A 25880-nucleotide genomic window follows, 5' to 3' on the forward strand; every position below is an offset into this window, starting at 1 on the left:
CTGTTCCAAACCCAATACCTGGACAGAAAGCAAAAATCTAGACTGTGCCTCAGCTGAATAAAAACATGAACTTGATTTTTTTGTCTTAGGTCTGACTACAAACTTTTAATACCACTGACCATGTGAAAATGCAGTCAGAACAGCAAGCACACAGAAGTATTTTGGCATCCAGCCTATTAAGAAACAATGACCTGGTTCTGATCCCAAGAATATATAGATTAGCATCAACCCCATTCAAAAAAATTATGTTAGCCTGCTAGAAAGGTAGTTTTTGTGAAAAGAAATTCACCTTCTACTAGTGGTGATTAAGATTATTCAGTTCTTACATAAGTTCCTAAGAAAAGTGTCCCAATTTTAAAATAACCATTTAATCTGTAAAAATCCTCTGGCTCTCATTTCCTCCTCCACAGTCAGTTATTTTATTTTTTTTATTTTTATTAATGAGGGCCCATTTATGGGCTGACAATTTTGAGAAGGCAATAAATGTGTGGTCCTGAGCACAGGGATCCATTGAGAACTGAAGAGCAAGAGCTGAAGCACTCAGCACTTGCTGTGGAAGTCCTCAAAACAATAGACTCACAGAAGAACTAGCCCTGGAAGGGAGCTTGGGACAACACTGAGTCCAAGCACTTGCTCAGAGCAGAACTACTTTCAGTGTCAGGTTAGGCTTCGCAGTGCCCTGCTCAGTTGAGTTTTGAATGGAGACTCCACATCGCTTCTGGGCAACCTGTTCCAGCGCTAGCCCAATCCCATTCAGAAAATATTTTCCTTAACATCTTCAAGGGGTAATTCCCAGAGTAAGAGCAGGCGTCCAATTATCTTGAACTGATTCAGATAGAGGTCCAGTGCTTGCTTTCCCCATCTACACCCCCACGCCCACAAAAAAAAAAAAAAAAAAAAAAAAAATCTCAAGTCTTGCCTAAGCCTTTCCTGGAAGAGATGAAAAAAAGTATTTTTTTTCCTGGAAATCTAAAAAAGTAATGTTTACAGAATTATTCTTCTTCCTTTTACCCCTTGAGAAAGTTGTTCTTGGAAGAGTAGCCACTTCAGAAACTGCTATAGCTGGAAACTCTAGAGATGCCATAGCAAAATGAAAATAAAAGGGGCAGATGTGTTGCAAAGTAACCTAGAGTTTTGTGTTTTACGCTCTGTTGTGTATTGGAATTAGGACAACAAACATCAAAAGAGTCTTCGTTGTCATCTACAACTGCACTCCTGGCAGTTCATTCTGTTTCAAGGCTGACAAAACTTTCAGTGTCTCAATCCAGCAGGAACATAAACAATTATTTTAACAGTCACTGGCTGCACAGCCTTGTGATGAGACCATTGTCACGGCCAGTTTAAATCAATTCTGCCACTGACCCCTGTTTCCCAACACTGTTTACAGTGACTATCCTGTTCTTGCCCCATGACTGAGTGTAACACCGATGTAATGGTGAATACTATTGTTACACACCAACAGGCAAAAGGTACGAGAATTACTCAATTGCAGATTTTACCAACCAAAAGTACTGAACTTTGTAGCTGGAAAATTTGTGATGTGTATAGTTGCATATTATCAATACCTGCTATTTTCCTGTCATATACTCTGCACATTTATCCTTCCTACCAGAGAGATTCTAGTCCCCTGGGATTGCTCAGTGAAATGAAGCTGGGGATCTCCATGGTCATCCCCTGCTTTGGGGAAGGCTAGTGAATTCCCAGCACATCAATGACCAAGGTGTGCAAGATCTGGGACAGTTTTGCAGTGAACATGAGTGACAAGCACACATCAGTGAATATCTGTTCACATTTCTCACCTACAGAGTGGTGTTATACTTACATTTCTTCTGCAGAAATATGTATGCTTTACTTAATAGCATGGACAAAAATACTGGAGTGATAATGTTTTCCCTTAGAACACCTCTCAGTATCACACCCTCCATGAATGCTAACAGGCTCTGTTGCTTGGGACTTTTGTGCTGTCATGCCTTCTTCCCAGCTTGACATGTTTTTAAGTTTTAAGATTATGGTGATCTAGTCCACTTTAGTCTGCATGGTAACGAAATTATATAAATTGGTCTTAAAAATAATATTTAGTAGCATCATTTTATGTATTTTAACCATATTTAAAGCTTCCTCTTGGGGTAGCAGTACTGTGAAAATTTTCATATGCTGTGAAATATTTGGTTTAAAAGATTGTTACTCTATTAGAGGTACTTCAGTTCATACAGAATGAAGTACAATCTGTTCTTGATAGTTTATATTATTTCTCCTCTTATTTATTTAATGCTGAGATACCTTCCTCCACATTTACTAAGGTGCAGCATTGTCTCTGAAGCCCCAGTAGTCTGACTTCAACAGTAAAACATCTTTGAGAGTGGTCAAGACAGAACTAACTTCCAAGATGAATATGTAGGAGCATCGGTTATGCAAAGTCTTTGAAAGATAACTCTGCTCTTCCATCACAGGTCCTACTTCTTGGAGGTGCTGCTCTAACTCATTCATGTGCTGGTAATACGTGGTGTATCTATATACAGTCCTTTCAAATATTGGTCTTTGAATGTGAGGACATGACTTTTATTTCAGAGCTGCCAAAAGCAAAGTGCTGTAATATGCCCTAGCCTCCTAAAGAAACCAAAAAGAAGGATCCACAGTTAGAAGAGGCAAAAAGAAAAATCTCTGTTCAGCAACACATAAAGGCAATGCCAAAATGAAGTCTTCAAAGCTTGCATGTATAGCTAAAGTGGTGCTGTGATTTGCATGAAGCATTAAATGTTTTTTATCTCTGCTGGGTCAAAGAGAATTGTGAAAAGCTAAACCAGGGACACACAAGGTATAAATGATATTAAGACTGGTCAGTAATTACTTGAAATTAATTCTCGCTCTGTTACCTTCAGTTTCACAGTCTCTGAGAGCCTGAGGTCTACAAACCAGACTTGTCACATTCTAAGAGCAAGAACTGGACAAGACAGTAGAAGTGATTCCCAAACCACAGTTCCTCACATACACTGTATTCTTTGTCACACATGGGTTGTATCATAAATAACAACTCCTACTCACTTTGCTGCAGAGAAGCATCATCACTACATTGAGCAACAACTCTGAAAAAGAAATCACAAACAGCTCCATTCTCTCTCTGTTGAAATACAAGGGAAAGATCCAAAGCAAAAGCTCAGACGTATACAGGCTTGCAAGCTACAGGTTCCCACTGACCATATTAGACCACATTAATTTATGCATGGATGAGTGTGTGCATTGTCCAGTCTTAGTAACAAAGAGGCTAAAACTGGACATGACCAGTTTTAAATTGGACTGATGCCGGAGCTGTGTGAAACTAAGATGGGAATTCAAGAGGAGAGGTCTAAAAAGAGGCATTTTCCCTCAGTCCTGAGAAGCATTCCCAAGATGCTTTTACCAAAGGAAAAGTAGGAACAGAAACACTGAAGAAAAGAGTGATTACCTTGGGGACACTGGAGGAGGCTGTGTAGCATTTAAGCCCCTACTGGGTTTGTTACAGCTCACATTCATTTCCCAGGTCTGAGATCTGTGTACTGAGCCCAAAGGAAATTCCATATCAATTTCTACTTTGAAGAGTTCACTTTTACAAGGAAAGCTTTACTTCAAATTAGTTGAGTAATCCATAGGCCCCCACTTAGGATGATCTAGAGATTTCCCCTTGTTAACTTCAAATACCACTTCTTTAGTCCACCTAATCACTTGTGAGTTTTTAATTTGATAAACCAAGCACAGAGTCTAGACTTATTCTCAAAATATAGGACAATTTTATTTCCAAGGAACTACCCCTAGGTCTGCCCACAATTGCAGCCTATGTCTGGGGGTACCAGCACATTGACTCCAGTCATATACATCAGTGGATGATGTGCATGGACAGCAGATGAAATGCACTAAACCTCATGAACTTGCACCTTCATTTCTTTGACAAAAGCATGCCAATCTTTATGCATATTTTTTTAAACTAAATGATGTATTTTTTAAATTCAATATTGAGAGAACAATTATATTCTGGTATCAGATACCTGAAGTTCTTCCGAAATCTGGGTTTACTTTCCTGTTCTTACATTATGAATGGTTTAAAAAAAGACTTTATCAGTGCAAGTTTCTACTTACATACCATTGTTACATTGGCAACCCTTAGTCAGTAGACCCATGAGCAGTTGATTTTGGCATAAACCCCACACTGTTGCTGAAATAAATGATCCCATGTTCCCACTGCTTGTTCCCACCTGTACCTTCTCCCCTGAGCTGGCATCAATGTCCATGCAGCTGCATGGTGAATTGATACACTTTCTTTGCAGGTTTTTTTGGCTGGGGCTAGACGGCTTTCAGCAGTTACCATATTTGAAGGCAAGGCTGGCTAAATTAGCTGAAAGTGCTTATGGAATTAGAAATACTACACATGTACACGCTATGGCAACAAGTGCCTTTGTTAGCCTTTTAATAGAAGGATAGTAAGCATTATCATCAGGTTGTTTGAAGTGTATCTGCTCATTATCAAAAAAGGGGTAATGACTAACCAGTTATCTGCAATACTTTAAGGGTATTATGAAATTTGACAGGACTTGTACATGCAAATTCTTCAGAAGAGACTGTAAATGTCCTCATTGGAGAACGCACATAAAGCTGCAAGAAACTCAAGCCTGCAGATAACCATGCTGTGTGTTTTAAGCATACACGGTATGCTTCAAGCTTTCCAGCTATTATCACTTCTCATTGTTTAGATACACAGGCTTAAGAGGAAGTGACATAGCTATAAATTCTGGCCAGCCAGGAAAACCTGAGTTTCAGTAGTGGTTTTACCCCTGCATCTAAAATGGAAAGGCAAAGAGATTTTTTTTTTTAATTTTAAGCAATATTCACTTTCCATTTGTATGAATCCTGTGGAATTTGATTGAGGGACACCAGCTCTCTAAAAAAGACCCACGTCTGTAATTCCCAGAACCCTACAGAGTTGCTGTACATCAGTACAAAGTACGTGTCTCTCAAGCTGCTACGGGCAGCACTTTAACCACAGTCAAGCATCCTGCAGTGTATCTATGCTCACTGCAAAGGTGGCGAAAAATGGGTTGCTTCTTTCTGACCTTCAGAGCAAACACAAGTCAGGAGCCAGTAGGTCCAGGTCCTGCTGCTGCATGGAAAAAAAGGCTGTGGTTCCCTGGCTGTGGGTGTTATATATTTATTAAACAAAAATGTATAAATATTAAAAATAAAAATCTGAGGAGGCCAGGAGAAGTCCAGACTGAGGAAGGGGAGGCCAGAGGACTGCCTTGAGGCTGAAATGTGCTGGGAAAAAACAACCGGGATCTGCCCTGAACTAAAAAGAGAAAAAAGAAAAGTAACAGCATAATTCTACTCAAATACTCAAATATAATTCATACTAGCAATGTTTGTCTTTACGTGGCAGTTGGAAAAACACTGTCATTACTGCAGTTTGCCCTAAGATCTTTACCAATCATATCACTACTTGATCTCCAAGGCAGAGATATCTGGTAAGTCATCTGAGTTAATCCATGGAAAACATGGTAGTGCTTCTGCTCATGAAGGATTATTCTTTTAATAAACAGATTGTTGTTTTTTTCCTGTTAATTTTCATTTTAATTATTGAATAGCATTACTCCAAACACAGCACTGGAAAAGCAGGAGCCTTTTAGGAGACTTTAGGGCTTGTACCATGCAACTTTCATGTTGTTAACACATTTGGATTCAGTTTATTAAATAGTCCACTTGAACTAATTTACTTTATTTGTGTACTGAAGTGCTAAGAAAGCAAAACTATTAAAACTTTCTTATTTAGATTTATAAGCCATGCAGAAATTATCATCATTCAGACATGAGCTACAAATGCACAATGCCACCTACAAATTGATGGGCCTACTTCACTTAACTTTAGCTGTCTAAAAGGTAAGTGTCTAATCTAGTCCCATATGATCCCTCTATAGTCAGTGAAGCTACATAGACGCCTCTAGACAGCAGACACCTTACCCAGGGTAAGTATCAAAGTCAGACTAGTGTAAAAGACCTGAACCACTTACTGAAGATGTCTCTGCCTCTTCATTAACTATAAAAAAAGCCTAGGCCACAAATTAAGGCTCCTTAAATAACCCTTGAACAGCTAAAATTAGATCAAACGACTCCCATCCTTTCTGAGACTTCAGCTCAGAAGCTTCCCACAGAAATCACTGCCACTCTAGCCAGTGCTGCCATCACTATGCACTACAGCTTCAGTTTATATTCTTTTATTTGTTGTCCTTATTTCAGTTCTCGTAGTTCCTGTGATGCCTTCAAAATCTCTGAGTTGTCAGTACCAATTAGACTTGAGACGCTGTGACTCAACACACATCAAGTGGATCGTGGCACACAGAATGTTATCACCTTCACAATTCGTTTCAGGTACGTGAAGCTATAAGCTCCTATAGCGCTTAGGGTACCAACCCACTCAGGGTTCTACTAAGCAACAAAGCTACATTTTCTGCATTATTTCTGCTGTCTCAGTGTGCATGCTGAAGTCTCAGGTTCCCTGTTTTGCATCAGTAGCCTTACCATCTCCCAAGACACCAAAATTTTCTCCTGTATTGTCAGCTATGTTGAGCTATCTTGAGGTCTCACCTACGATAAAATCAGTCACCCAGAACCTTTAGAAATCTTCCAGAGCCTCCAAGGCATCAGGCCTTTCAGTTGATGAATATGTATTCACCTAATTTGGGCTTCTAGAGAGCTGAACAATTACTTTATGGATCAACCAGGACCTCTTTCATTGTAGCACAACACTTAATGGCTGTGCTGCTCACCTCCCCTCAAAAGTACTCTGAAAAAAAGCAGTGCAAAAAGACAAACAGCTCTAATTCCCCTCTGCACCTCCCCCAACATACATCTGTCACTGAGATACCAGATACTTGCTGGGGCCTATATCATACAAGTATCCATAGTAACCTGTTGCATTTCTCTTGGTAACAGCTGAAGAAAGGAAATAATTACTTAACATAGCTCTGGTGCCAAAACAATATCCTGAAATACAGGTCCATATACCTAAATAACTTTACATTTTCTGGCATGCATCTAATTTATATTTAGCGGACATGAAACACCTGCATGGAGAACATTTTTTTTCTGTGCATAGGTGATGCAGGGAGAGATCTTACAGGTATGAACTACTTCTTTCCCAAAAATAGTCACTTGAGGATTTTGGACCTAGAGTACTTTTGTAAATTTTGCAAGACTAAATTACTGTGCTAAAGGGAGGATATTGTCCTTCCAAATTACCATTTTTTTTTAGAAAACAAAAACCAAAAGATTTTTAAAAGTCACTACTTTCCTTCAGGATTCCAGTAGATTCACATCTTCAGAATTTTATAACATCTGCTCCAATGCTCAAGTTTGTTCCTATGCTATGAAACATGCTTCTGCCTGTGTTGCATTTGTGTTGCAATAAGAACAGAGGATAGTCCTCAGCTCAACACCTTTTCTGATGTTTCAAACTCTGTGTCTTTTGGCTGAGAAAAAATTTTCCTAGGCTTTCTCCACTCCAGAGGGATATACTGTACCATGATATCTCTAATCTTTAAATAATGGTATTTTGTTTCTCTGTCACTAGGAGAATATCCACTGAGACCAAGATTAGTCCCAAGAAGCCAGTTTCTCTAGACCTCCCCAACAGTCAATGGAGAAACAGGCTTTGGCCAGGGACAAGCAAGAAAAGAAGTTAATTTGTTCTTCTGAATCATTCTTTGGAAAAGCCTATGGATTTCCACTGCTTAGAGTCTAGGGAAATTAGCTTCGTTAGGCTAAAAGAGCTTTTTGCAAATACCGTCTGGAGCATTTTAGAAGTTCCTGACAAGTTTCTCTCTCCTTAAAAATGCCATCCAGTTGATTCCAAAGAAAAATACCTTTTATATCACTTCATGCTGTGTGCAGTCACCTTTGTCAAATAACCCTGCAGTCTGCCTGGGTAACCTTCCCCATTTAGCTAACATACTGTTACATCCTTCTTATAGCATGCAGTCTGTCGACCCTTGAAAAAAGCCTCAAGCCTTTGCAGATTTGATTGCCTGATCTTTGGGAGCTGGGAGAGGAAACGTGATTGTTCCTGTACTGTATTTATGTTGGTCAACATTCCTCAAGTTCAGTGGGGGAAGTAAGAAGACAATCTCAGTCCTGGATCCTCAGCCTAACCCAGAGTACAGGACCAATTCATTTGCTTTTTTTAAAAGATTGTATAACTTGTACAAATGGAACAGGTATTGGCTGCATATTTTTGTGGATTTAATAAAAATGAGGTTAAAACCTTGGGATTTTTATTATCCTTTCAAAACTAAGAAGTAATAAACTTTATCAACTTTAATGAGAGTTCACTTACATAACATTATGCAGCAAGGTTAAAAAAAAATTAAAAAAACCCTTAACATCCTCACATCTCTATGTAGTTGAAGTTTACTTCAAGATTTCTGTTGAAAGTAGAGTTTACTGAAAGTAAAAATACTGTTGCCCTAAGAATCGAAAAAGAATAAAAAAAAATTTGGGAGCAGTAACATTTACGAGTTCAATCTTTAGCTCTGTAAGTATAAGGATGGAGTGACCATTGACTGACATGTTCATTTCACAAACAGCTTACACACTGGTCTGAAAATAAGATGTCAGCTGGTGCCCTCATGTGGATGTGTGAGCCTTTATATATAACAGAAAATTAAACTTCTAGTCAAAAGAAAGCCATAGAAACTTTAGCATCTCAATTTTGCACACAAAATTTGGACAGTTCATTTAATACAGGCTTTCATTATTCACTTGCAGGGCCTTATTAAAAAGTAAAAGCTATCAAGTGGCTGGCTTTCAGAACTAAGCATAACTTTTTTCCATGGTTTGGAAAAATTTCAACAGAATATAATCTTTCTTGAAAAAATGCCTTTCTTACTTACAAAGAAAGCATTCCAGTTGTCAGCCAACACAGAGGAGAGTTGAATATGCGCAGGGCATATAGGCTGGTGGAAGTAAATCCAGTTTGATCAGCCTCAGTGGAAGACATTGTCAAGATCTACCCATGTTTTTCTGGAAATGTGTGAAACAAAAGCACACAACACTTCCAGTAAGAATACTGATTCAGTTTTATATATCAACTGTATAATGCTGAACATCTGCAGACTGTCAGCAAGGGTCCTATGTAGATGGCAAAGGGGTAGGTATGGGAACACAGCGCGATGTAAAGCTGTAGCCAACGCCCCAGCTAGGGTCAGCGCAGATCTACTCCTAGTGTCTCTTGTGCCACTGTCTCTTTGGAGTGCTTATAAAAGTCTATGCTTTTTTGACCCTATTACTCAAAAACGCTAAACTTTAAATGTAGAATTAAGCAGAATGTTTGAACACAAGCCTAGCATTCTACAGAATCAGGTATATAATCTTTACATTTTAAGTGTAAGGGAAAGATTAAAGGCAAACCAACTAGAGTAATCCAAAGAGTTAACTATGTGATAAAACCAGAATCTAAACCTAAGCTAGACTGCCATCTGCAGAATATCCTGTCACAACTGTACTGAGTGTGCCCCCAGAGTAGGTAAACTTACTTACCTGAAATACTGCAACAACTTCAGCAAAACTTCCATTCTCAAGCTAAGCAAAGCAGCTACAATGATTGTAAAGAATTGCTAAGTAGAGTAGCTGCAATCCAGGAGTCTGACATACAACTGTATACCTCAAACCCCAAATTCTCAACTGGTGGGTGAAGAAATTGATTTTGCTTTCCTCAGCCACCCACAGATCAGAGGAACTCCTGTGGAATTCCACTGGCTTCAGCAAATCCATTATGACAATTAGAGGTCAAAGGATTTAACCTGGGAATATAAACTAACACTGTATTATGTTATACATAGGCCAGAAAAGCTTACAAGCCAAGTGAAATACTACAGATGAGAAATTTTATCTTTTCAAACACGGAATCAGAGACACGACTTGTAGATTTGATAGATTTCAAAATTCTTCGCACTTACAACTCTTCTGTTGCACAAATTCAGGGTCTTTGCAGGAAATAATGCTTTTTTGCTATTACAATTTTTTTCCATAAAGATACTTTTGGTATTTTAAATATTTAGATTTCTAGACCTACAGTTTTGATATTTAGACCTAATGGGGGCCTACAAGAGGTCAGGAGAGGGACTTTTCACAAGGGCATGTAGTGATAGAAGAAGGGATAATGGTTTTAAACTAAAAAAGAGGAGATTCAGATTAGATATTTGGAAGAAATTCTTTACCGTGAGGGTGGTGAGGCACTGGCACAGGTTGCCCAGAGAAGCTGTGGACACCCCTTCCCTGGAAGTGTCCAAGGCCGGGCTGGATGGGGCTTTGAGCAACCTGGTCTGGTGGAAGGTGTCCCTGCCCATGGCAGGGGGTTGGAACAAGATGATCTTTAAGGTCCCTTCCATCCTATGGCAAACCATCCTATGATTCTATGATTATCCAGATCAAATATCAGCCAGGTAGTCCAGTACAAGACACTTTAAAACATGAGATTCTATGGGTTAAAACTTGTGTTTTCCCTTGGCATCAAGGGTTGCAAGAACTGTTTTTACCTTATCATCATCACTGAATGCCCTAATACCCTTTTCCCATCATTCTTCAGAGCATGTGTTATACTGCTTAATGACCATCAAAAACTCCATAGCTAGCTTTATTTGAATGATGCTGGTGTGCATACTGGTTTAATACAACTTCTAGCTGTCCTTTGGGGCAAACAACAGTACGAAAGCACATCAGAAAATGAAAGAAGTCATCTCTTTAGGAACACTGTAGCTGTCAACAGAAAAGGAAAATACTATACAAAACCTACAAATTTATGGATATTTTAAAATCTTATTAAAGAAGTTACATATTTCACTTACTGCTGTTGCTCAATGAAAATAAAAAGCAATTCTTGTAGAAAAGACTTGCCCATAAATGAGACGGTTGAACAGAAAGGGTTGTGTGCCTATAAATTATAGTTCCAGACTGCTTATAGTCTGCCTTAAAGCTGTGTATTCTTTCTCTGTACTTGCGCAATGCATTTATATTGGAAGGCCCTCTTAAAACTGGGTGATCTATTGGTTTAGGGAGCTAAAGATTAATTCCAGATGTGGTCATGTTCTTCTAGCCCTTCAAAAAGTAACTACTGCACCATCTGTTTCGTAATAGACAATTTCAAAGAGTGCCAAGGGGAATGTTAAAGACATTGGTCAAATGGTCACATATACCTCACACACAGGAATCCTAGAGTTCACAGTGCCTCAGACAGATTCATATTTTCACTTCTTTGTCTCCATTGTTCCACTACGGAAACTCAAGGAACAGCTCTCCTTCCTCCCAAAATAGGAAGATGTTTTCCGTATTCTTACCAGTGTTGACATGTATGAGGCCAAATTCAGACCTGAATTCATGGAATGACTGGAATTCATGGTGACATCTCTCTTATACCTGCTCCACTTTTGGATCCTTATAGATTATTCCAAACAGCTTGCTTTGGTTTTGTTTTTTTTTGGAGGGAGGTTGGGGTTTTTTTTTTGTTTTGGTTTTTTTTTTTGTGGTTGTTGGTTCTTGTTGTTGTTTGGTTTTGGTTTCATTTTTGTTTTAAAGGAACTCAGTAGCAGGAAGTTAATGTTAAACTGATTTTGGATCTGCCTGGCTGCCCCAGAAAAATGAAGGACGCAAGAGGTAATGAAGGGTTATTCCACACAATGATGATTTTTATTTTCCCTGGTTATTTCAGGAAGCTCAAAGTAAAGCAATTGCCTCTGATCTTCTCTATTCAGGGTTATGCATCAATATCTACACCTCAAGTGTATAATAAAAATGCACTCAGGTCTAGCACCAACATAACTTAAATTCTCCACAACAGTAAAACCAGAGTATAAGAAGTTCTCTGAAGACCTTCTAAGTATAAATCAGGACTTCAGAGCAGTAACTCATGATTTATACCAAGTAGTCCTAAGAAAAGGTCTAAAATGAGAACAAAAGGAAACAGAAAATCTACTAGAGATTAGACAATCACCATCTTGTCCAGTTCCAGAGAGTAATTTTTTGCTGCAGGGACATTAAGTAAATCATTGGTGAAAATAAATCAAGATTAACAATATTTCTCCAGTCCATTCTTCTGGATTTTCTAATGCATACAGCCATGTTTTATACCAATTCTTGTAATAAGTTATTACAAAAATAGCTGAAAACTAGCAGGCTACTGCACCCACCTAAGTTTTGTTGACTTTGCTGTGGTTCTCTCCATTCAATAGCACAGTGCAGAATCAGTGCCTTAGATTGTAAGCTTAATGTCTGGATATACTCCAGCTAGATCTTGAAGTTCAAAGTTTGCTGCTGGTAAGTAAGAAATAAATTAATAGGAGTAACAGCTCCTCACCATTTGCCGCTCCTTAGTATTACTGGAATTGAATTTCTCTTAAGCCATGGTCTGTTGGTCTGTTTGGATGGTGAAAGGGAATTTCATACAGTAAGATCTGCACTTTTACAGTATTAAACATTATTAAAACAAAGAAAGGCTGGAAAGTGGAACATGCTGCTTTGGTGGGCTTCATCACAGTTTTTAAAATTAAGAACATTTAAAAAAAAAACAAACCACAAAACAAAACACCCTGAGAGGCTAATATATGTATCAGTGTGGAAGGATGCAATACACACCTGTCACCTAAAGCAAAAGGCCTCATGGCTTAGGACAAGACTTAATTCAAAATACTAGACTCAATAAATAACATTTAGAACTAGACAGACATCGGAGCTACTCAGAATTACACTCCAAACCAGAAACTGCAAAGGAGAAAATGGTGCCTGAAAGAAAAGGCCAAACCAGAAAATATTTTTAGGGAAAATCACGTGGAGCTAGCCTATAGGAATCGCTGAGAACTAACGGTATTGAAATCTCAGGTTTCTACAGAACTAACGTTATCTCTTCCAGAGCTACAGAAACATCTCTCATTCCATCTCATGTAGTATCTATACTCTGCCAGACAACCTACAAAACAAGCCAAACAAACAAAAGCAATACAAATAGAACTCACTCCTGCAAACCAAGCGGTATAGTAGTCACACCACTTGCTGGTGTGATCAGAACAAAAGACCTCCAGAATGAGGAGGTATTTAGGAGAGTTTTAGACATTCATAAATTCCTGCTTCTGTTTAAGAACTTTTAACCTCTTTCTTATCTGTTCTAGACCATAGTTAAAAGATAATCAGTCACAAATCCTACTCTATTCCTGTGCTTTCTAGGTGCAAATCTGCCCTTAACTAAGTCATGCAACACAGAGCTGAACACTGATGCATCCTTTGAAAAATACTCAAGAATTTCCTGGGGCAAGTCAGTAGCTGAAGATCAAATAAAGAAAATCCAGAAATTCAGTAGTAGTAACTCCTCCCCCTCTCTCCTTTATTCCACAGTGGACCTAATTCTACCAGTAAATCTTTGAAAGCTCACTGTTTTCTGGGCTGAGAGGCTAATTTGCTCCAGATGAGCCCAGCACTCACCTACTTCACTCTAAAGACAGACACCTGTGGCACATCTTTTGTGTGGGAAAAATGTGCCAGCCACTTGCTAGCTACTGGCTGGGTCATACGTACCTTGTCAAAGTGATCCATTTAATTTAAGATGTGTAGATGCAAAATTACACAGCCCAGAGAAAAAAGAAAGCAATAATTTTATTCACTTGACACATGCTGTCTTGAGGAGAGTTCAGCTTGTAACAGTAGTTAATCATTCACAAACAAAACAATACGATTAAAAAAAAAATACTACTTGCTCCTCACAGCAGAGGATTAATACATGGTGTACCGGGTAACTGGTACAAAACACACGCTCCACGGAAATAACTGCATTTTTATTGCACATTTTTGGGAAAACTTTATCTCTTTAAACTTTCATTGTCTTTGTACCTCAGAGGCAAAAATTACTACATAGAAAGGTCTCTTTCCTTTCCCGGCCAGCTTTTTAAATGACTGGATAGTAGTGGTTGATTTAAGGGTGGGGTTTTTTTGGTTTTATTTTGTTTTTTGGGGTTTTTTTGGCTGATGGTATTGCATCCAACTAGGACATGTGTTTACCGCTTGACCACCTGCCTGAGTAACAGTAACTGACCACAAACTCTGCATTGTTAGTAACAACTGCAGAGTTTCCTTGGGTTCGCCTGACTGAACGAGCTCTTCCTTCATCGTTGTGAGGTTAAAAGCATGGCAAACAGCACAGACGTTAACACTGGCCACCCATGAGGACTGGGCTTTGGGGCACAGTTGTGCCCTGTGGAACAACTGCCACGTACCTCTCCTTGCCCACATCGCAGTGCAGGAGGTCAGCCAGCCTCTGTCCACCACACTATCCTTCCACGAAGGCAGTTACTGAAAGGATACAGTTGTCCACGGGGAGACAGATGCCACGGCAATCTCCACACGGAAACAAGACACATCCTAGAAACCCTGTGTCAGCATTTTAACACCACGTATACCGATTATGTGCACTTGCAGCGGCTGTATAATGATGGCAAGCGCCTGATGTGCGATGTTTGCGATCATTTGCCATCCCCATGCACTCTGGGGACTGAGCCCACGTGAAAATCTGGCTGTTAAGGTGCCGTCCCCAAACTTGCTGGCAGCGTTTGGCGGGCAAAGCCACAGCCTCTCACCTCCCGCTCCCCCACCGCTTTCCGAGGGCCGCCTGCCGCCTCCGTGATCCACCTGTGGCGGGGAAGGGCCCCGAGGCATGGCTGCGCCCAGCTGGGCCCGGCCCGCCCGAGCCAGGCCTCCCAGCCCCGGAGCGGGGCCGCGCCGCGATGCCGGCCCAGGCCGCAAGGGGCGGTCCGGGCCCGGCGCCTCTCTCCCGGGCGCAGGCGCCGCCGTGAGCCCGCGGCTGAGGGCCGTCCGCCTGCGGCCGGCGGCTCCATGCGCTGCCAGGTAGGTGCAGCCTGCCGGCGCCCCCGGGGAGCGGGGCCCGGCTGGAGGCGAGGCGGGGGCCGGGGAGGGCGACGGGGCGCCCTCAGCGCCTCCCCTCGGCGGGCAGAGAGAGGCGCGGGGCGGGCGAGGCCTGGACGGCGGGAGCGGGACGCGGGCCCTGCGCCGGCTCACCCCCCGGCCTCGCACCACCCCCCCGCGGTTTTTCCTGCTGTCCTGACCGCCGGGCAGGAGGCACGCCACGGCGAGATTCGGCGTTAACGAAATCCAGGGAAAGCCTTTCCTCGCCCCGGTTTGGTTTCGGTTGCTTGCTTGGTTTTCCCGGCGCGTTAGGCGCGGGCGGCTGCCTTGCGGCAGCAGGCCCCGCTCCCTGACGGCGGTTCTTCGGCAGGTGTCGGTGCTGTACTTCGCCCGGAGCGCGGAGCTGGCCGGGCTGCGCAGCGAGGCCCTCTGGGTGCCGCGGCAGGTCACGGCGCGGCAGCTCTGGGAGGAGATCGTCAAGGCGCACCCCAGGTACGCGGGGAGGCTGCTGCTGAGGCGCACCGAGCTCAGCCTGGCTGGGGCTTCTCGGTAAACACGGATTCAGCATGTAAGGTTGAGCGGGAACACGTATCAGGACTTTGATACCGTAAAGACAGTGACATTAACCTGCAGCGAGTGTTTTGGCCAGCTGGAAGTGCTGTAGCTTTAGGTACGCTCAAGGAAAGACTGGGTCCAGTAAACGTACCCAAAAGTTGAGCCTGAGGGGTTCTTCAAGAGGTGTGACCCATTGCCCAGAAGGGCTACGGTGTGATCACTCGCTGCACGTGAAAAGTGAGCGGTGCTAGTAACCAGCAGAGGAGGTGGGATGTCTCCAGGAGGGGTCAAGGACAGTCAGGGCAATAAATAAGACATTCATGATAATGTGCGGGTGTTTCCAACCGCTTATCTTTATCTGTACTGTTAGCCTTTGGTCTGAGCTTGTGGCCCACTCTGGAAGGCAGGTCAGGAAGGGAACTGAAGCCATGCCACAGGCATCCAGCCAGGCAGCCCTTACTTGAGAATGGAGATCAGCCACTTCAAACCTTCTCCGCTTCCCCACACAGTTGGTTGCATTTCATAGGGAGTCCAGTCCTAGAGAGCGCTAGGTGTGCGCTGTAAGGACCCCTGCGGGTGCTGGTGCTCTGTAAGGTTGTCAGCAGAAATTCACCCTGAAGTTAAGGCTGAGGGAAGGTGCTCAATCCTGTCAAGAATGAATCCGATAGTCAAAGGTGCAAAGTGGTTTTGGAGAGGGGAGTGAAAAAAAAAGAAGTTATAACAGAGGTCAGGGTCCTCAGGGCTTAGTGCTGAATGCACTGGAATTTTCATAACTTTGGACTTAGATGCTAAAGTCTTCCTTTAGGCACCACCCTTCTTTATTAGATCTACTTTCAAAGGCTATGACAAAAATTAACTATTTAGCAATGGCATTTTTTTCTGAATGAGAAGTTCTAACCAAATGTTAGACCAGGGGCCTTTTCATCACAGAGAATTGAGACCAAGTGTGTTTTGGGGGAGGAGGCAGTAGGGAATGAGCGTATTTTACTTTGCAGCCTGTTACTTGGTGTCAGAAGTAACAGCAGTAGCACCAGCACCATTGGTTGGTTTGCCGTAGTTTGTCAACTTTGTCCTTTTATGAATGATGACTTGGGGCAGTACGTTTTGCATGTGCAGTTACTTCACAGCGGCCTTCTTGGAAAATGCTTGTGATTCTAGCTTTTCTGGAAAAACTCAATGTAATTGTAGGGCTTTGACCGCAGACTTTTGTTCACATTGCTAATGGATATTCAAACTGCAGCTTGAGTGTACTTGACAATGCTCTTCTGTTCCACCCATTTTACCCAATGAATTAACTTGCAAGTGACATTAATTAGAACCCATCCTTCCAATGGGCACTTCAGTTTCATAGTTGCACTTGGTTCCTCAGTGGTTTGCTTTACTTTGATACAGTCCCTCTCTTCAGTCTGCCCTCTGAGTCAATGCTACTGTGTTTTGCTTAGCTTGTGCCTTGCCCACGGTTGTCGAAATAGGATTTTTACTTGTACCCTTTTGGTGTGCGGGCTTGTTTCTAGGCACTTTCTCCGCTGTCTGTGTCAGATCTTGTAGTCTCAATAATGGTTATCATGCCTGTACCTTCTAAAGTAAAATGTTGGCATTCTTTTTCTGTTGTCTTACTCTTGCTGCCCTCATCTTTACTGTGTCATTGCACTTAGTCATGGAACTGCCTCCCTGCCTCATGGTATGCAGAGCTGTGGATTTTCACATCACAGCAACATCTTATAGATGTGAAATCGAGTATAGAAGGTCTACCAGAAAATGCACCATATCTGCCTGCTTAGTTCTGTAGCCGTGCCTTATCAATAGCAGATTTCAGACCTGTAAGTACAAAAGGCCCAAAGCCTGATAACTGTGAAGCTGCACAGCAAGAGCAACACTGACCACTTCATGAGATATCACAAACAGCATCCCTCAGTGCTTCTTGCCGTGTAACAGAATAGCTTCAGTCCAGCCAGACTGAATCAAGGGAACTTCTAATTCCAAAGTACATGGCTGCTGCCTCTTGAGTTACCTACTTCTTCGTTAGAAGCTTCATTCTGATGTAGGCCTGTAACAAATCCAATTCCTGACTTGTGAAAATTACACTGAATTGGTTTCTCCTTAGCCACCACAAGAAAATTCAAGAGTAGGAGGTGGGTGTTTCTTGCATTTTTGAAAGTGTGTTGGAAGCAGAGTTGCATCAGTCTTGGTGGTATTTACCTCAGCCGCCCTAGACTGTGCATCAGTTTGTTATTTAATGAAATCTTATGGTTAAATGCAAACGCTTTATTTAGAAACCTGTTTGTGCTCCTGCCAATCCCCCTCAGGCTTGCTGTCATCCGGGATCAAGTGGTTTTTGCTGTTCGGCAGGAGTACGTGCTTCTTGGAGATCAGCTCCTGGTCCTGCAGCCTGGAGACGAGGTTGCCATCATCCCACCAATTAGTGGAGGCTGAATTTGCCCAGGCTGTGTTAGGTAGGTATCACTTCTTGCTAAGTTTCCTGTGCAGTGTTGTCCTGTGCTAAAATATCTCACGGATTCTGTTTAATGTTCCAATAATATTTTTTTTTCTTCTTCTTTTCAGGTTTAGGCCCAGAGGTGTGATGCAGTTCTCTCCCTCCACTCCAGTCATCTTTTATGAGAGCATAACTTGCATTTCTTGCTGGAGAGGACCATTGTGCTGACCAGAAACTATAAGCTCGTGCAACAATAAATTATTAACACATATGCAGTAAATGTAAGAAAATTGACAGAGAGGTCAGGCATTGTTTTGGATTTGGGTTCATTGTTTTGAATTTGGGTTTTATGTCTCTATTCTTCCATAGTTGTTTCTGGCTGCCAGTAGATTTCCAGCTTGCCTAAATAAGATAATAATGAGAAACCTCATGCAACTTTTTGGCAGAAAAGATGATACAGAGAAAGAATTCACTGCTGCTTAAAAAAACCCCCTTTTTTGTTTGGTGCTGTCAAAGGAACAGGTGTCCTTAGAGTAGCTTTATTTCTTTGCATGCTTTCAAGTGCCAGTCCATGTATTTACTGCAGTTTGTTCTATTGCTGATGCTCAAAATACTTCTTTTCCTCCTCATTCTTAGATGAACTGATGACTGGTTTCTACTCAGAGAAGTTAAATTTTCTGCTGTGTCACTGAAACAGACTGATAATATGAGGTCCTTAAGGTTTTTGAGAGCAAATTAAACTTCAGGATTAGAAATCTAATCCATGTTTATCAGAACTCATTGTTTCGAACTGTGTTTGATTTCAGGGTAAGATTAGGAGGAAGGGCTGACAACCTTACCATAGATTTACTAGCACAGTGGTCCATGATGGTTGATGGTACTGTTCAACTGGGGCCTTAGACTAGTTCTAGTTTTGTCCTACTGGACCAGACTTTACTAGCATGAAGGAACCTGTATGCATTAAAAATCAGGTCATTGCTTGATATTTGCAGTTAATACTCTCTCAGCAAGGCTGCTGAGAAATGAATTTGCTGGGGAGACTGGCCTCTTGGGGTAAGGAAGTAGTAGATGGTGCATGTTTTCTGCATGAACTGGGGCATCAGCACTGGATATAAAGCATTTGGCCAGTGCTAATACCACCAAAAAAACAAGACCCTGTTTGATTTCAGCTTTTCTGTTGAGCTATGGGTGAAAGTGAAGAAGTGCCAAAAGATTTTATCAAGCTCAAGTCTGAAAAGCTCTCTGTAGATGAAGTATCAGAGCTGGTCATTTCACCATACTGTGGGGCAGTGTCTCTTTTCATTGGTGAGTTTAATATTTCTGAGCTGGATCTCTGGGTGTGTTAATAGTATAATAAAGGGAACTTAGGTTGTCTGCACCCCAAACTCATGCTTCTCAAATAAATAAATTCCTGGACTGAACCCAGGATGTTTATAAAACACATTCTGAATTATTTAGAACAACATCATAGCAGCATTTAAAAGTTGCACTGGGACAAAGTGGTGAGAAGCTTCCCTGCTCTTGTGCCTGTCACAGGACTGAACAGAACAGCAGCTCCAGAGTACAGGACTGCTTGGGAGCTATTCGCCTCCCCTTGGACACAGCTTGTTCAGGGTGGGAAGTGGGATGCTGTGGCTATGCAAACTTGTATGAAAGCTTCTGCAACTCACATCTTGGTTGAAAGTAAAGTACTGTTTTACCCATGGGCTGGTGCAGGTCAAGGCTGATAGCTCTTGTCCTGTTGCTTAATGTGCATGGTACACATGCTGAAACCCCTTTGTACTTAAACCTTAGTGCCACTGGGCTCCTAAATACTGAGCACTTAAACATTGCATGGACAAATGCAATAATAGCGCCTTGGCAGTTAACACAGAAGATGTACCAACCTTGGGCATTACAGACTGCAGACTTGTGTAATGTGTAAACTGAATTCTTGTGTAGTAAAGATTCACTTGTTCAAAGAATCTCTTTAGACAGCCATGATTAGGTGAAGTCATTTAAATTTGCACAGGGCTGACCTTGACCATAGGAGGAGATCCTGGGTTTTACTCGGTATTTGTTTATAATATATTATTATATAATAAATATATAATATATATTTATTCATCCCTTTTGGTTGATAAATGATTTGTCTTTAGGTACTACAAGAAATAATTTTGAAGGGAAAAAAGTGATTCACTTAGAATATGAAGCATACACTTCAATGGCAGAGAGTGAAATAAAGAAAATCTGCAGAGGTGTTAGACAGAAATGGCCGTCAGTCAAACATATTGCAGTGCACCATAGACTTGGGTATGTATTGCCAGGCCCCATCCTTCTGCAAGTGGGAGTATTAATTCTTGTCTAGTGAATGGCTTTGCTTACATAGTTGAAGGACACGCAGGAGTCTTTATGAACTAACACAGCAAAGCTGGCTTCAGGATCAAACTCTTGCTGTGGAGCTAAATTTCAGAAACAGTCTTTTCAAAAATGTGTGTATTGGTAGTGTTTGCTGGAGTCCACATGTAGCCTGCAGGATCCTTGATGCCGGTGCGATGGTTTAAAAGTGGGAAGGAGCGATTGAGATTTCATTCCAGGGAAGGGGAGGCTGTTGGTTGGTTTGGTCTTTTCTTAAGCACTTTCTTTTGTCTCTCTTACATTGAAGTGCTGCAGAATGTTCTTATTGTCAAATTTAAGTCAAATTATGCCACAGGGAACCTGAAATCTTAGACTACGGGGAGGCAAGGGGCACAGTAATTGCTAGTAATAGTTGCCGGAGAGCCTCCTGTTGTTCCTTGAGTCTTGGATAAGCATTTTCTGTTGGGTTCAAAACACGGAATACTAGTGTCTGACATACTTTTGAGCTTTCACTGTTCATAAGATTTCTCACTGAAACGAGCAGGATTTGCAAAGTCTGTTGCAAATGCTTATTTCCCTCTCTCAAATTAATTTAGGAGGTGACTACAAAGGGTAATACTAGCTTTGAGAGGTATTTTTGGTAGGTTTCCTGTGTAATCAACAGAGAGAGTGATTCTCTCTTGAGGGCAGCTCAAAGCATTTAAGCGTAGATTTTTTTTCCTATGAACCATTTGCCAGAGGAGTCTTACTCTAGAGGGAGGGCTGGGAGGCAGCTTTTGGGAATTCTACCCTTATGAGAAGCAAAACAAAACCTTGTGCTACTTCTGTTAAGTTGGGAAAACGACATACCAAACAGGAAAAAATTGTAATTTGAAATCAGAATTTGTAAAAAAATGAAGTCTCATGGCAAAATCAGAAGTTTGAGGCACTTAATTTCTTGTTCCATAAATTCTTCTGCAAACTGAGATGATTTCTTATGTTTCCAGATAAGAACTGGCTGTTCCTAACTTAATGTTCATTATTAAGCCAGCTTCCAGTGAGTTTCCTATGCGTTGTTGCAAGTTAGCAATTTTCCCCTCTTAATTCCATAGACTTTGTTTAAAAAAAAAGAAAGAATGGAAGAAAAAAGCCTGTGTCTGGTGGGTTTATTTATTCTAAAGTGTGGAATTCTCACATCTGGAACTGATTTTGGTTGTGGTTTTCTGTCTTTTAAGAAGTGTATAATCTTTTAGACATGGCTTGACACTTGCTCAGTATGAATGAGTCAGGAGAGCGTGTGGCCAGAATACTGACGTGACATGGCCACAACTTTTGGGTGCTCTTGATGTTAAGCATTAGCTAAAGCTGCTGTTGTTCCTCTTCTCTCCCTAGTGTGGTTCCAATAACAGAAGCAAGTGTAATTATTGCAGTCTCCTCTCCACACAGAGCAGAATCCCTTGAAGCTGTAATGTACTGCATCAATACTTTAAAAGCATCTGTCCCAATATGGAAAAAGGTATGTTTGGGAACAAATTTGCATTTTAGGCCTGTGCCATAGTCCTAGACAGCCATGCTAAAGGAAGGTTGCTTGTGCTCTTAAAGGAAGCAACTGAAGCATCACAGGCGGCAGTTGCTCCTTACAGGATGTCAATGTCTAGCACCAGTGAGTTTCCCCTAATGCAGCCAGGCCCATCTGTGGCAGGTTGGGCACCTGGAAAGCCCTCCCTTGCCTCTGTACAGCTCCTCTTCCCCTTAATGCCATCTTAGGGTCAATGTGAAGGAGCCCTGAGCTTTCTCTTTTCAGTGGCAAAACTTAGTTCTGCGCAGACTTGTGGAAGAACTTTGAATCAGCTTTGCTTTGGACAGCATTGCAGTTTGCAAGTAAAAGTGGCATTTCTTGTGTTTCTTCCACTCATCCATGTGGCCATGGGAAAGCACAGAGCATTAGGCAACAGCACACAATAAAGGGATGAGCAGAGGTCCCAAAGCTAGTATGGGTACACAATGTGTGGAGAGACCAGCCTGGGTATAGAAAGAGCCTTATTGTATAACCACAGTGTTGCGTGCAAGTAGTGAGCATTACCTCTGCCTTCTCTCCCAGGCAGAACTTGTCATGTGGTAACAGCAATGTTCTCTGCTTTGCTCCACTTCTCAGACACCTTTCAGGAAGCTGGAGTTCTTTGATCTCAGTAGGAATAATCAGAGCTCAGAGCCCTGCTGAATTTGCTGATTAGGACTGGACTGCTCGTAGTCCAGTCTGTCCTGAAGATCTGTATTTTGTTAGACATTTTTTTTAATATTGACATTTTGTATATGCTTAAAAACTGTCCTAAAAATGACGGTACATTAGGTTAACATGCCGAAGGATGTTTGGCAGTTTCAGACACAAGTGCTGGGTACTGTACCGTTTTACATCTTTTCTTTTAGATCTGTTTCTCGAATTGACTTCAGGATAGATGGACCCGACTAAATTTAATGGGGCTCAGGCTGAGGTTCAGCATCTGCCCATGCATAAGTTAGTATGTTCTAAGTGTGCTGCCCTCTTTTCTCTTTGCCTGCCAAGTGCTGTATAGTCCTACCGTGATCAGTAAATAACAGCAGGATGGCTGTTGGGTTGTTTGCCCCGACTTGTGGCTGTATGTAGCAAGACTGACAGTATTTCCCATTCTTTGTTTATCTTTACAGGAGATTTATGAGGATGAATATTCTTGGAAAGAAAACAAGGAATGCTTTTGGGCAAATTCAGAAAAATAACTGTACTCTTAAAAATAAAGCGTTCCTAGTGAACATACTGGTGTAGCTTTGAGTTGTCTTTACAGAGAATCTACATGTTTTTAAGCAGGTGTAATAGGTGTTTCACTCTGAATAGTTCAACTAGGACTGAAGGAAATGAGTAAGTAATAATGGGGGTTTTTAAGTGTTCTTGACTTTCCTTTGAAATCATCTCTGTGCATTTGAACATGGAGTCAGTTTTTAAAACAACCTGCCCTAAAATTCTTGGTTGCAAGTATTTAGTCCTCTGTGATATACACTGCTTTAATGCCTTTACATTGGTAGTCCTTGTTCATTGTCTGCATGGGAGGTCACAGGACAACTGATATATTATTTTTTTTTTAATTTTGAAAAAAGTCCCGAGTAGTTTAATTTTATATGACTGTAGAATCAGTTTGCAAGCTTTATGCTATTTTGACATTCTTGTAACAACACAAAAGCTACTTGAAGTAGAGTAAACATTTTGGTACAGACAGAGAGGAAAATATAAACTATACTCCAGAGTTCCTAAATTTTTAGTAGTGGTTACATTCCAGTAGCTCTGCCTCACAGAAACATTTTTACTGTGCAGCTGATACCACAAGTCTATTAAATTAAAAAATATGGACAGACTTTGATTCAAAGTTAGGTCTAATACTCTACCAGCAACAAACTTGCATTAGTAGTAACATGCAAACCTGTAACTGCTTGATGCTAGCCAGAAGATTAATTTTGAAGGAGCTTTATTGGCTATTTAATGAGTATTAGTAGTTTGACTTTCGACATGTTAGGATTCAGAGTCACTGGAATTGACTAGTTTTTCAAAGGAAGTAGAGTCTGTTGAACTTTTTGCCGTTTATATATGCATTTATATTCACATTTGTGATTTTAATACAGTTTTTCTCTTGTTACTGTTTTGAAACCTAGTTAAAAGAGAAAAAGACTGACAGTATGCCTGTGCTTCCACTAGAAACAATGGACTGGTCATCTGAGTAAGATTATTTTATTTATGTAATTTTACTGTGCCATGACAGTGTTTAGAAGATAAGAATTTAAAGTCCCATTGTGTATGGCATTTCTACTAATGCTGAGAGGCAGTTTTATCTAGTCATCATTAACAATGTAGACAAGATAGATACAAAGGAAAGGAAATGAGGTAAATAAAAGTAAAATGATATGATCAAGTGTAGATAATCTTTACATTGCATAACACTTAAACCTCAGCTGTATAATCCAATTCATTGCTTCTGCTGTAAAAATCTACAAACAGCTGCTAACTGCACAATATAAATGGAGAAAAATAAGTTATGAGCTTTCCCCACCCCCTCAGTGATTTGATTCAGTTTTAATACTTAGTGATGTAAGGTGTTTAGACCTCTGTGACATATACTGCTTTAATGCTTTTACATTGGTAGTCTGTTCACGGTCTGCATGGGAGGTCACAACAGGATAATAATCTTACTTGGATGAGCAGTCCACTGTTTCCAGTGGAAGCAAACATACTATGTCAGTCTTTTTCTCTTTTAACTAGGTATCAAAACAGCAACAAGGGAAAAACTGTACTAAAATCATAAAAGTGAATATAAATGCATAAATAAACTGCAAAAATAATCCTGTGTCTGGATTAAGTAAACCCCAGTGAAACAACTTCATGCAAAAGCATGGTTAAACCATGCTTGTTAACTTACTGATACCCTTTTCCTTAGTGGAAGTGAGTGAGTCCTTCCTCTGAAGGACAGCAGCTGCTCCTTGCATGAATACGCAACCTCCAATCCATGTGGGCCCTCTTACACAGGCAGAGCTGAGCAAGTTCAAGGTTGAGTTTTCCTTTGCTTTGGAGGTTGGAGAGATGTCCTCTGCTATTTGAATGTAATTTTTACCGGGAATTGTACAAAACCCTGAGTACAGATCACTTTGTCAAATAATTATTTTTAGTTTTAGAAAAGAAAGAAATACACAAACTTTCCCATTTTTGGTCTTCATTTTTCCACATTCATGTTTACTGTTACCATGCAATTAATTATTGTATTTCACAAAAATAAATGGCTATCTTGCCTTGTAGTGGATGGTTCATGAATGAAGTAAAACTTGTGGAGTGCTTGCTTACTGGTGCTGTGCTCTGATGCAGAAAAATAGTGGTATTTAGAACAGGTAAGTTATACTTGCAACCCTGTGATCAGGGGCACTTCCTCTGTTGCACGAGTGCGTCTCTAGTGTTGCAGTCTCCTGGAAGATTTCTCTAGGGTGACCTTAAATGCACCTTCCCCATCAGCAATGCAGCTGGGAAGGAGGGTGCAGAAAAGAAGAGAAAGAATAATTGTGTACTTCCCCACAGTGACCAGGAACAATGAATGGAAGAGATGTACTGAGTCACAGCTGAGTGTTACAATGTGTGTACGCTGCCATGGTCAAAACAATGAAATGTCATTTTGTGTCCCTAGCTGTGTGTGAGGCAAGTACTGCTTTGTTCTGGAACAATGATGTATCAGTCTTGTGTAACTTTGGGTTCTTCAGCTGGCATCTAAAAGCAAAATGGAAATGCCCCTAGGAGGGATGATGTGCATAATTAGAGGTAAAATGTGTTTCACTGAAATTTAGGTCCATATTCCGAGCTTGGTGTTCCGGCTCCCTCTGTAGGGCTACCCGCTATGCTGGGGCAATATTGCTGTAAGAGGGCAAATTCCTCTGTTCTAAGACAGCTGCCTGAGGCTGTGTCTGGAGCGACCCAGGAGTGCTTCCAGATTTCCAGGTCAGGGGATGAATTCCAGATGTGTCGGACCGCATGTCAGGGAAAGATGTGGCTGCACATGTCCTGGTTTCCCCACATGCAGGACTAGGCTGCTGGACAAGGGCTACCTTGTGTTCTGGTGAGGTCTGTGAGTGGGATGGTAGGCAGTGTATATAC

General features: G+C 41.2%; 2 protein-coding genes across 3 annotated transcripts; both read left to right on the plus strand.

Annotated features, from left to right (window-relative positions):
* Window positions 1-14753: 14753 nt before the first annotated feature.
* Window positions 14754-18684, plus strand: MOCS2 (molybdenum cofactor synthesis 2). The gene is made up of 4 exons (XM_056324125.1): window positions 14754-14901; window positions 15290-15411; window positions 17781-17927; window positions 18037-18684. The coding sequence occupies exons 1-3, from the start codon at window positions 14890-14892 to the stop codon at window positions 17905-17907; spliced, it is 261 nt and encodes an 86-aa protein (XP_056180100.1). The 5' UTR covers window positions 14754-14889; the 3' UTR covers window positions 17908-17927; window positions 18037-18684.
* Window positions 18052-25036, plus strand: LOC130142365 (molybdopterin synthase catalytic subunit). 2 transcript variants are annotated; one of them, XM_056324123.1, is made up of 5 exons: window positions 18052-18189; window positions 19078-19213; window positions 20047-20200; window positions 21617-21740; window positions 22910-25036. In XM_056324123.1, exons 2-5 carry the CDS (start codon window positions 19093-19095, stop codon window positions 22976-22978), a joined length of 468 nt encoding a protein of 155 aa, XP_056180098.1. In that variant the 5' UTR covers window positions 18052-18189; window positions 19078-19092; the 3' UTR covers window positions 22979-25036. The 2 variants fall into 2 exon arrangements, with proteins under 2 accessions (XP_056180098.1, XP_056180099.1); XM_056324124.1 differs by having other exon boundaries at window positions 18071-18209.
* The last annotated feature ends 844 nt before the right edge of the window (window positions 25037-25880 follow it).

The sequence above is a fragment of the Falco biarmicus genome, chromosome Z (assembly GCF_023638135.1).
Source record: "Falco biarmicus isolate bFalBia1 chromosome Z, bFalBia1.pri, whole genome shotgun sequence".
Lineage (NCBI taxonomy): Eukaryota > Metazoa > Chordata > Aves > Falconiformes > Falconidae > Falco > Falco biarmicus.